The sequence below is a fragment of the Choloepus didactylus genome, chromosome 8, assembly GCF_015220235.1.
Source record: "Choloepus didactylus isolate mChoDid1 chromosome 8, mChoDid1.pri, whole genome shotgun sequence".
In the NCBI taxonomy this organism is placed as follows: domain Eukaryota; kingdom Metazoa; phylum Chordata; class Mammalia; order Pilosa; family Megalonychidae; genus Choloepus; species Choloepus didactylus.
The window spans coordinates 123,712,549-123,725,355 of NC_051314.1; the positions used below are offsets into that span (position 1 = coordinate 123,712,549).

The 12,807-nt window shown below is 38.5% G+C and overlaps 1 protein-coding gene across 2 annotated transcripts in view; it reads left to right on the plus strand.

Annotated features, from left to right (window-relative positions):
* Positions 1 to 2,634: 2,634 nt before the first annotated feature.
* The window catches only part of LOC119542201 (PZP alpha-2-macroglobulin like), a 44,913-nt gene continuing 34,740 nt past the window's right edge, over positions 2,635 to 12,807 (plus strand). For both annotated transcript variants that reach the window (XM_037846772.1, XM_037846773.1), the window contains exons 1-7: positions 2,635 to 2,789; positions 7,305 to 7,488; positions 8,261 to 8,420; positions 8,585 to 8,637; positions 9,574 to 9,594; positions 10,366 to 10,534; positions 10,937 to 11,021. In XM_037846772.1, the coding sequence (XP_037702700.1) occupies positions 2,704 to 2,789; positions 7,305 to 7,488; positions 8,261 to 8,420; positions 8,585 to 8,637; positions 9,574 to 9,594; positions 10,366 to 10,534; positions 10,937 to 11,021 (758 nt within the window). In that variant the 5' untranslated portion in view covers positions 2,635 to 2,703. The remainder of the gene's footprint in view (positions 2,790 to 7,304; positions 7,489 to 8,260; positions 8,421 to 8,584; positions 8,638 to 9,573; positions 9,595 to 10,365; positions 10,535 to 10,936; positions 11,022 to 12,807) is intronic.

Genomic DNA, 12,807 nt, shown 5'->3' on the forward strand with positions numbered 1-12,807 from the left:
CTCGTGTTAGGCAATGGTTTCTTAGACTACATACCAAGCACAAGCAACAAAAGAAAAAATAGATAAATGGGAGCCCATCAAAATTAAAAACTTTTGCACCTCAAAGAGTTTATCATGAAAGTAAACGACAACTTTACAACCAGAGAAAATATTTGAAATCCACATATCTGATAAAGGTTTAATATCCAGACTATAAAAGAAATCCTTCAATTCAACAACAAAAAGACAACCCAATTTAAAAATGGACAAAAGACTTAAATAGACATTTCTTCAAAGAAGATATACAAATGGCCAAAAAGCACATAAAAAGATGTTCAACTTTATTAGCCATTAGGTAAATGCAAATCAAAACCACAATAAGACAACATCCACTAGAATGAAAACTATTTAAAAAAACAGAAAATTACAAATGTTGGAGAGGATGTGCAGAAACAGGAACACCCATTCACTGTTGGTGGGAATGTAAAATGATCCAGCTGCTGTGAAAGACGGTTTGGCAGTTCCTCGGAAAGTTAAATGTAAAATTACCATGTGACTCAGCAATCACACTTCTAGGCATATACCCAACAGAACTGATAGCAGGGACTCAAACAGATATTTGCACAGCAATGTTCATAGTGGCATTATTCACAATTGCCAAAATATGGAAGCAACCCAAGTATCCATCAACTGATGAGTGAATAAACAAAATGTTGCATATACACACAATGGAAAATTATTCAGTTGTAAAAAGGAATGAAGTCCTGATACATGTGGCAACGTGGATGAACCTTGGAGACCTCATGTTGAATGAAATTAGCCAGACAGAAAAGGACAAATATTGTATGATCTTACTGATATGAACTAATTAGAATAAGCAAACTCACTGAGTCAGAATCTAGAGTATAGGTTACCAGGGGACAGGGTGGGATTAGGGAATATGGAGCTAAGACTTAAAAACTACAGAGTTTCTGTTTGGGATGTTATAAAAGTTTTGGTAATAGAGGGTGGTTGTGATGGTTAGGTTCATGAGTCAACTTGGCCAGGTGATGGTGCCCAGCTGTCTGGTCAAGCAAGCACTGGCTTAACTGTTACTGCAAGGACATTTGTGGTTGGTTAATAAACCAGAAGGCTGGTTTATTAAATCATCAATCAACTGATTACATCTGTGGCTGATTACGTCAACCAAGGGAGTATCTTCCGCAATGAGAGAATTCAATCGGCTGGATTTAATCCAATCAGTTGAAGACTTTTAAGGGAGAAGAGAGAGAACTTTCACTTCTTCTTCAGCCAGCCAGCTTCAACTAGCCAACCTGTCCTGGGGAATTCATGAGGACCTTCACTGGAATTGCCAACTCACTGCCTGCCCTACAGAATTTGGACTCATTCATCTTGCCCTACGGAATTTGGACTTGTGCATCCCCACAATTGCATGAGACACTTTTATAAAATCTCATATTTACAGATATCTCCTGTTGATTCTGTTTCCCTAGAGAACCCTGACTAATAGAGTATTGATGGTAGCATAAAAATGTGAACACAATTAACATTGCTGAATTATATAAAAGGGGAAATTTTAGGTGTTATACATATATGTTACTAGAAAAAAATTATAATTATTTTTAAAATTTGGGTGAATGATAAATATAAATGTTTCTGTCTTGTTCTCTATATCTGTGAGTGTATGTATGAAACATTTCACAATTAAAAATTAATTTTAATCTGTTATTTGCGATGAAAGAAACAAAGACATGCAATGAAGACTAACAGCAGAGAATCTACTTTATGATGAGTGGTTTTCTGAAGAAGAGACATTTAGGCTGAGATAAAGGAAGAGAAAGAAAACTTGACAAAAACATCTTGAGCAGCAACACCAAAATGTGCACAGATGTCAGTGTATATACCCACGGGATGGCACTGAAGCTGTTCACTTGTCTGTGTTCACCTCTAGACTTCAACTATTTTAAGTGCATGGACACTGAATGTTTTGTTCAATACTGTATTCCTAGCACAAGAACAGTATTTAAAACACAGTAAAAGCTCAAAAAAATATTTCTTGGATAAAGTGATTTACATCATTTAAAGGACAATATCCAGCAGTGACAAAGAAAGATGAAAGCAATTATTGTGACCAGATCAATGGTGTAAAATACACAAAGGTGATCTCTGATAACCCCTTTTCTAACATTCCTTTCAGTTTTCCTTAATCCCACTACAAGCAACTCTTCTGAATTGCTTTCAATCCACAGCCAAGAAATTCCCCTAAAGTTATTTCTCACACAATCCCAGGAATGAATCTGTACTGAATGAGGTCCTGGCACAGTGATGTGTCCCATGAGCTTCAAGTATATCGTCCTTTGACACCTGCTTATAAGGATTTTGAAGGTGGCAATTAAAGGAGTTAGAGAAAGGTGGCTTGAAAGTCCCTCATCAAGAGCTTTACTGTCAAAGTTAAAGTTCATTCTAATTAGCATATGAATTTTATACTCCAGAAATGACTTACAGCCTGTCATAGTCTAGCCTGGTGGCTAATGAGGCAATCACTGAGAGCAATGACCCTTTTAGGGAACCTGTGCTCAGGTTTGACCTCTCCTCAGAGGCCGTGGGGTGGGGCTTTTTTGCAAGAAGCAGCCACATAAAGCCTGGCAACTTTGGTGAGTCTCAGGGACCAGGCTGAGTGCAAGAAGCTGGTTACACTACGGTCCCTGAGATTTGTCCCTCACTATGGGGAAAAACAGACTCCCTCGATCATGCTTCATGCTAGTTCTCCTTGTCCTGTTTCCTGCCAATGCCTCAGACTCTGCTGAACCGTAAGTTTCGCTCAACGTCCCATCTCTAAAGAGTCGTTTACGTATTTCTGTCTCTCCCTTCTTTGCTTTGCCTTTCCTATTGAGTGCTACCCTTCCATTCCTTAAGATATCTTCCAATCATAAGAGATGATTATGGTTAATCCATTTTCTTCTCTTCCATAAATAAAATAAGTAGTCACTAGGAAACATGATTTTGTAAGCTCCAAAACCTCAGAACACACCTTCCAAAAATCATTCTTTTGGATCAAAGACATTGACTACAAAAACATTTAAAGTGAATAGTTGGATGCAATTTAGCTCACATTGTAGTGCATATGTGCAGGAAAAAATATAGCTACCTTATTTTTCTGTAACTTGTTGGGTCCTCATCAACAAAGTGAGTGGGGAAAAATCATTTTAACCCTATCCAGTTGTGAAGTTGGTGAGATCCAGTAAGTGTTAAGACTTCTCTTGTGCCCCTCCACCGTCCCTCTCCAAGATAGTGTCTGGAGGGGTGTGGTCTCCAATTACCTCCTGGTGGAAGCGAAAGGTCTAAGTCCTCAGGCTCTGAGTTCTCTGTCTTCCTTGGCCACTGTCCATCTGGCGTCTTCCTGCCTGCTAACATGCATTGCTGTAATCGTTAGCCAGCTGGTTCCTCTCAGCTTGGTCATGAGCCAAAAGTGCTCTCTGGCTGAACACCTCACCTCAGCTGTATTTTTCCTGTAGAACTCCCAACTGTCTTGTGCATTATTCATCCAAATCTGTGGCTGTTTTTCCAACAAAGCTTCTGCAGCAGGGTCACATTGCCCTTTTGCAGTTCAGATTCAATTTGAGGTCCCTGGCCTCAACCCAGCTGCCTTTATATACCTTCTGGGGAGCTATCGGAACTCTTGGGTCCAATAACCCCACAGGGGCACTGAGGTGTGCTGGGGAAGTTAAACTCCTAGCCCTCCTTTGACACTTCCAGAGTACTCTGATGTAATCACATTCCTGATTGATTCAAAGCAGACTCCATAGTCCCAAATGAGGAGAGGGGTACACGGGCCCCCTGCTGTATGTGTTACCCTTACTCAAATACCACACTTGGCCCTCTCCAGGCCAAAGTACAGGAAGCAGAAATCAGGAGGCTGCTCGGCTCACTTCCCTGCCTCTCAGACTTCTTCCTTCCACGGTCTCCCTGTAACCAGTACGGGTGCATTTCTCCTTCTCCATTCCTCTATTTTATCCCTAACTGTGGATGGTACCACACCACACATACACCCCAAGAGTATGTGGAAATATAATGAGGCTATTTGGCTTTCTGAGTTCAGAATGAATGGATGAAACAAGAGGCATTTATTGGGGCCAGTCTGTATACTCACAGGCCAATATAGGAACCTCCTGCCCATTGAAAACCATGGTTCTACATCATGTTCACCATTTAACATAGAACATAAGCCATCCAGTCTAGTTATAATGAACAGAATGGGTGTCCTCTCCTCTCTATGGGAGAACATTACCTTTTCCCTCCAGCATTAGCCCTTGATGTAATAAATGAGAGCTCCTGCCCAAGAGGGGCCCAGCTCTGCCTGCACTGGGGCAGGGAACCTCAGAGAGGTAGAGGCTACAGGGAAAAGGGATGAAAAGGAGGAAATTTAAAGGCATCAGCCTAATATTTGAAAATTTAGTTCCTGCTACAAAGGCAAATATTTAAAATACAAACATCCATGATTGAGTAATATATTAAAACATTTCTTGCTCACTACAAGTGAGACCTTGGGCAAATTACTCAACCTTGGTGGCTCCCAGCTTCATTATCTATTAAATGAATACTAACCCAACCTTTGTATAGTTGCTTGAAATATCAAATACACATGGCATTAAATTTGTATCTATCGCCCTTATCAGTAATAAGAATCAAAAAACCATATCGAATAAATTTCAATATACTAATGCTTTCTTTCCTATTAAGATCAAAGAACTAGAGAAAAGAGGTATGGGTGAGCAAGGTAAAATATTACCATTTTTATCATTTCTCACACAGTTCAGGAGATCAGAAACATACAAGGCCAGAAAGAGATTAGGTCAGAGTTACTAGCTAAACGACCATAGTAAGTTAACTTTTCTACTCTCAGCCTCTCTGCTTTAAAACTGAACCTTGACATTCATGTAGTAAAAAAAATCTGTGATTTTAATTATTTATAGTATTGTTGACAAACAATTTAAAACACATACAGCAAGACCAATATGCTGGAGCAGACCACTTGAGGAATGAGAGAACTGAACTTTACTTCCAGATTCCACAATTCAACTGTCTGGGTTATTCTCCATGCCTAGTTCCACACTTACTAACTTTCTGAAATATAAAATTGTGTATCAAGTTGCCTGTTTTGTTTAAAGGTAAAAGTTCATATTTGTGATGTAAGGATAGGGTAGTAAAACATGAGAAAATAATAGTTCTTATTTGCAAATTAACTCTATAAATAGTTTAAACCTGCAGGCTATGAGTCATTAAAGCTTTGAGAATTCATATGTTTAAGTATGCTGTACTGATTTGGTGAGGGGGTTGGGGCTTCATCCTACTAATATATTCAAATTTGGGGATGACAAGGATCTCATATTTTAGAGCTCATGAATGTGAAGAATATAATGTATATACCTGTGCCAGTTTGAATATATTGTGTCCCCCAAACACCATTCTCTTTGATGTAATCTTGTGTGGGCAGACGTATCAGTGTTGATTAGATTGTAATTCTTTGAGTGTTTCTTTGGAATGTGCCCCACCCAGCTGTGGGTGATGACTCTGATCGGATAATTTCCATGGAGGTGCTGCTCCGCCCATTCGGGGTGGGTCTAAGTCGATCAGTGGAGCCATATAAATGAGCTGACATAACAGAAGGAACTCAGTGCAGCTGAGAGTGAACTTTTGAAGATGAGCTACAGCCAAGAGGGACATTTTGAAGAAAGCACAGGAGCTGCAGATGAGAGACAATTTGAAGATGGTCATTGAAAGCAGACTCTTGCTCCAGAGAAGCTAAGAGAGGACAAATACCCCAAGTGCAACTGAGTGACATTTTTGAGGAACTGCGGCCTAGAGAGGAACGTTCTGGGAGAAAGCCATTTTGAAACCAGAACATTGGAGCAGATGCCAGCTATGTGCCTTCCCAGCTAACAGAGGTTTTCCAGACGCCATTGGCCATCCTCCAGTGAAGGTACCCAATTGCTGGTGTGTTACCTTGGACACTTTATGGCCTTGAGACTGTAACTGTGTAACCAAATAAACCCCCTTTTATAAAAGCCAATCCATCTCTGGTGTTTTGCATTCCAGTAGCATTAGCAAATTAGAACGATACCTTACAACATTGCCAGGCAGATTTAATGGCTTAATGTAGAGACTACTTAACACAGTGTTTGACATGTAGCAGATGCTCAGAAAATATTCATTGTCTTTCAGCTCACCGGGGTTCAGAGTATAAAGAGTATAAAGAGATTATATTGAGTTGAGTGCTTCAGGAAAGGTTTGTGCAAAGACATCACTGGGATGGTTCTTGAAACATGGATAGGATTATGATGGGCAAATATGGAAGGTAGGAATATTATAGGTAAAGGAAACTCATCACTGAAGTCCAGACAAGAAAGTGAAGCTCACAAAAAGAATTGCCCCTGCCTCTGCATAGTTAAAAGCATTCAAGAATTGAAATGAAAAAGAAAAGTACTTGGCAAAAAATATGTATTATATAAGCTTTTTTAAATAAGATAACATATCCATCCCTACATGCTTGACATGAGCATATATTTATGAACATAGATTAAAGTATGGATAGATAGACTTTAAGACATTAATATTGATTACCTCAACAGTATGGGAATCAAGGGGAATGGTAATGAAATACAGTTTGTGTACTGTGCAGAGTGTATGTGTGGAAATTATTGAGAAAAATAAAAGACGTATTCATTTTGCCTAAGTTATATATGAGTAACTTAAGAGAAAGAGAAGATTCTTTTTTCAGTGTTCCTATTAGGAAAATTATTTTGCAATATAAATATATATAATTTTGTGTAATGGATATACATTCACTGAAGTTCTTTCAGCCAAATTTGTGTAAATCCAGTTGTAGTGTAGATGTACCAGTGATGATTATTTAGACACATTTTCATGTAAATCTTTATAAGGTGAATAATCACCCCCAATTTATTTTATATATAGTCTCTCTCTATATACATATATGTATGTGTGTGTATATATATGACATCTATGGACATATATTCAGGAGTTCAGGTATTAGGATTTTTTAAAGCAAGGAACACCTACAAAATAATACCATCTTTGAAGCCAACCTCTAGTAGAAAGTTGGGTGGGAAAGACACTACCAATGAATAAAAGATTTAATTCTTATGCCAATCGGAGGTATAACCTTGAACTCGTTCTCAGTTAATTGACTCATGGTATAGCACTGACTACAGTAATAGCTATGTATTGATATGGAGAACACCTTTACGGATGAAAATGTTTGCTATCCTCAGTTTTTATCTGATTTAGCCTTCTTCACTTCCTAGGCAGTATATGGTGCTGGTGCCCTCCCTGCTCCACACCGAGACCCCCGAGAAAGGCTGCCTCCTTCTGAGCCACCTGAACGAGACAGTGACTGTCAGTGCTTCCCTGGAGTCTGTCAGGGGAAACAGGAAACTCTTCACTGACCTGGTGGCAGAGAAAGACCTGTTCCACTGCGTTTCCTTCACCGTGAGTACTAGCTGCCCACCCCTGTTTGATACATTAAACTGAGTTCTATTAGTCATGGTGACGGGGATTTGGTGTTCAGTCCCAAGGAAGGACTTTAAGAAGGCTGAGAATATTAAGGAGAGTGAGTTTTCATCCACCAAGGAACAAAGCATGGTTTTCTACCAAAGTAGGGAAGAAATATTCTTATATATGCAATAGTTCAATTTAATGCCTCATTAAAAATCCACAGAAATAGTCTTAGTTGAATAGTCAGAGGAGTATTGAAGCATTGAAATACAGCCACCTCTTTAAGATCAGGATTGGACAATGCCTAGAAAACAGATTATATGAAAATCTTTTAATGGACAGCATGCAGCAGGGCTTTTATCTTATGGGATCTTATGTCCTCTTAATATGAAAATATAAGCAACCAACCAGTGCCTCTTTGAGATTGGCCAACTTGGAATACTCAGTTCCTATTTTCTCCCATATTTTTTCAGCAATGCTTCTCCCCATCCCTTCAGAATTAAACATCTACTTATTTTAAAAGAGTATGATTTAATAACAACAGTTCCAGGTGAGCTCTATGGAGATTAGGGTTCCAATTACGATGGCTTTTGCTAATTTATTTCCTTTATGCCTTACATTAATATGTTCACTTTCATATCTGGGGAAATATTCATACTTTCTTAGCTCTTTAGCGAGGCTGAAGGGGAAAGAGTAAGTAATAATGGATGAAGGATTCAGAGGGAGAAGACTGTGTAGTTCCTCAAGGGTATCCTTTGTTTCTTAGCTCCCCAGGATCTCATCCTTTTCAGAGGTAACATTCCTCACTGTCCAGATAAAGGGAACAACACAGGAGTTCAGGAAGAGGACCACAGTGCTGGTAAAGAATGCTCAAAGTCTGGTCTTTGTCCAGACAGACAAACCCATCTACAAGTCAGGACAAACAGGTATGTATGGGAACTCCTCTGATTGAGGCAACACTGAGAAGGGGTCACCTCCTGAGCAAGTTTTCCAGCCAAAGTCACCATTACCCCAATGCCTTATTTTCCTGTCTTGTTACCCAAATAATTTGCTTTATCATGACAGAATCTTATGAAAATTTCTTTTTTAGTCAACTTTCGTATTGTCGCAGTGGATGAAAATTTTCACCCCCTAAATGAACTGGTAAGCATCTCAAAATCTATGGTTTGGAAGGTAGCTGAGGTAAGGGAACATTCACACAGTGCAGGATGGAGTAGTCAAGAAAAAGCAAGAAGATGAAAGACATCCCTTTTGGAACCTGGCAGCAAAATTCAGGTTCCCTCCAGTCTCAGCATAGCTACATTTACTGCTCCAAACATCCCGTGCTTAAATATTGAAAAGAATACAAGAAAAAAGATAGGGACTAGCCATTCTCTGAAGGAGTTTAGGACTGAATAAAGCACAAAGACATTTGCTTCTTCCAATTATAGATATCAATACAGTATAATTCATTATATATTATCTTTTATATGTTACAGAATATGGGTATAATGGAATTTGTTTATGCTAATCAGGTGTCCCTTCCTCAAACTAGTTTCAACATTAAGGCAAAGGGACAAGGCTACTCCTGAATGGCAGGTATTAGACATTATTGAAACCAGAAAACATATTCTTTATTTAATTGTAACCAAATCATTCTGAGAATTCTCTTCTTTTTTGGATCTAAATCATGACGCAATTTATGTAAGTGAACAACATAGTCATATTCTTGACTATGAGGATTTAAGTACTTAAATAATATTATTGGTAGATACTAAATATTAACAAATAATAAATGTTAATAAATAAAACTATTATCAACAAATCATATTTCTCTGAGAAATGGTAATGCGTAATACCATTGTTTATGACATATTGTTTATTCTCTTTATACAGCTACCTACCAATTTTTCTCAGCAGATAACTTCCAGTTCTGTGAAGCTTCAAGTTGAATATTGCAATATTTTACTATAAATATTATAGCTACTATCTCTTACTATAGTTATTATTTATCTTCAGTAAGCTATTTGGTCATAAGTCTGAAATAGGAACTTTTGGTGAAGGTCTAATCACATTTCTTCTTTCCTTTTTTTCATCTAGATTACACTAGTATACATTGAGGTAAGTATCAGGAAGAGCCTCTGTCGCAGCCCAAGAGGGCCATGCCAGTCCAAAGGCCAAAGAAGACAACAAGCATTGTCTGATACATGAATTTTTATTCAGGGCTTACTTACAGGGTGAGAAGTTGTGGAGAGATCATGATGTCTCTCTCAGGCTGGGCAGGCATCGTGTTCACAGGGAAGATGACCCAGCGATGCAAAAAGGGCAGAAAGCCTTTTATAAGGGTTTAAGACAAAGGCCCTCCTAAGGGTGGGGGGAGCATAGATGCAGGAACAGGTTACTTTGACCTTGGGGGTGGTACAGGAAGGACTAGAATAACACTTGAACAATTACATTTTACTCTTTTTGTGAGACTAAGAGCCTCTCACTTCCTGCCTGCTTGCATAAAGTTACATCTTAAGGTCAGTTTACCCTTTTTCTCTTTACTGGCTTAGAAAGACAATAGGTTAAACATTTAGCTGCCTAGGTCATGCAGACTGCTGTGCACCAAAGATCTGCAGGCCTGTTTTGCTCAGGCCACGGGTTGATACAGCCTCTTATAAGGAAATGAAGACATTTAGTTTTGATAATATTCCAGAAAGGTGAGCTAGTATAAGAAACTTCCAGATCTAATTTCCTCTGACTTCCAGATGCCAGGTTTAATGTATTTTATCTTCCTTCTGTATTTGCCTTTCCTGAAGGCAATGTCAGTTATTAACCCCTAAATCATTTGTGATGTTCAGGACTATCATAAATAAATAAATACTTCCCATGTTTCATGTTTTTCTCTAGAATCCAAGAAGAAATCGAATCGCACAATGGCAGAATCTCAAGTTAGAGGGTGGCCTCAAACAGTTATCCTTCCCTCTCTCATCAGAGCCCGTGCAGGGTTCCCACAAGGTGGTGGTACAGAGGGAATCAGACAGAGCGATAGAGCACCCCTTCACTGTGCAGGAATTCGGTATGGATCATGGAGATGAACTATTTGGTTCCTACAGTGTGAGCTCATTTAAATCCTTTGAATTTCCCATGGGCATGTTGAACCTGGAGTAGAGTCAGCTGTATCCCCTAATGCCATCATGTTTGTGTGAACACAGATGCTTATGTGAGTTTGCTGACTTTCAGTAACAAATGATATTTTTCAAGGGTCTAAATTCTTCTTATTTCCATGGACCCATCATCATTTATTAGTGTCATTTGAGATCTGATGTGGTCAGTTAGATTCTGCGTGAACTGTTAAACCCTATCATCATAAAGTCGGTTTGTTGAGAATTGCATCTAACTTTTTAAGGCAGGTTGAAAATATTTGTATTTCCATTAAATGTTTACCAACTTCCCTTATCTCCATTATATCTATCAACAGTGCTTCCCAAGTTTGATGTCAAAGTTCAGGTGCCAAAGATAATCAGTATCCTGGATGAAAATGTGAACATATCAGTATGTGGGATGTGAGTTAAAATTTTATTTTTGTCTGAAATTTCTTATTTTTTGTCTCAATTCTGAGTAATTACTTAGCCAAGTATAGAATTATAAATTTACTTTTCCTTGGCACATTTTAATATTATTCCAATGACTTCTTTTTTTTTTATTATTAAATTCAGTTTTATTGAAATACATTCACACACCATACAATCATCCATGGTATACAATCCACTGTCCACAGTATGATAACATAGTTATGCGTTCATCACCACAATCTATCTCTGAACATTTGCCTTACGTCAGAAAGAACCAGAGCAAGAATAAAAAATAAGAGTGAAAAAAGAACACCCAAATCATCCCCCCCATCTCACCCCATTTGTCCTTTAGTTTTTATCCCCATTTTTCTACTCATCCATACACTAGATAAAGGGGGTGTGATCCACAAGGTCTTCACAATCACACTTTCACCCCTTGTAATCTACATTATTATATAATTGTCTTCAGGAGTCCAGACTGCTGGGTTGGAGTTTGGTAGTTTCAGGTATTTACTTCTAGCTATTCCAATACATTGAAACCTAAGAGGTGTTATCTATGTAATGCATAAGAATGTCCACCAGAGTGACCTCTCGACTCCATTTGAAATCTCTCAACCACTGAAACTATTTCATCTCATTTTGCATCCCCCTTTTGGTCAAGAAGATACTCTCACTCCCATGATGCCGGGTCCACATTCATCCCCGGGAGTCATATTCTGCATTGCCAGGGAGCTTTGCAACCCTGGGAGTCGGGTCCTGCGTAGCGGGGAGGGCAGCGAGTTCACCTGTCGAGGTGGCTCAGTTGGAAAGAGAGAGGGCCACATCTGAGCAACAAAGAGGTACTCAGGGGGAGACTCTTAGGCACAATTATATGCAAGTTTAGCCTCTCCTTTGCAGTAACGAGCTTCCTAAGGGCAAGTCCCATGATCGAGGGCTCAGCACATCAAACCGCCAGTCCCAATGTTTGTAACAACATCAACACCAGTCCAGGTGAGGATGTCCAACACATCCGCACCTTCCCCCAGATCCTTGGGGCTGGGGAGGGGGAGGCTGTAAATATATTTTTTATGATCTGCCCAAATTACTCTGGGATGTGTCACTATTTCATTCCAGCCTATACTAACCTACTGTATCTCACTTCCTATTCAAAGTTCCATGCAATTGTGGTATTTGAACAAATCGACTGTAGAGTTGTACCGTTTAGAAAATTTAGATCCTGTACCAAATAGATACCTCTTCCCTTGGTCTCATATGGAAGTTGAAGTTTTAAAACACAGCCAATGACTTCTTTTTATTTTGACTGTTTATTATTAAACTTTTCAAATATGTAAAAGAGTAGAGAGAGCCATATCATGGTTAATAATTGTTAAAATCTTTCCATATTTGCATGATCATTATTTTACTTTATCATTTTGGGATAAATTACAGAGATCATGACACTCTCCTCTAGATGCAGTAGGATGTACCTATAAAAAATATATAGACATTTCCCTTCATAATCACAATAACATCATCAGACTTAACAAAATTAAAACTAATATTCTAATAATAATTCCAAGTCTACAGTCAAGTATCCTCAGTTTTCCTAAAAATTCTTATAGAACATTTGGTTGTTGTATCTTAAAATTACCATTTTATTTCAACTGTTCATAATGGAAATTTTCAGTTGAATGCAAATGGTGAGAGAATAATGAAATGAAACTTCATATACCTATCATCCAATTTCAAAAACTTATGACATATTCCCAGTTTTGTTCCATTTTCATCCCTCCTCTCC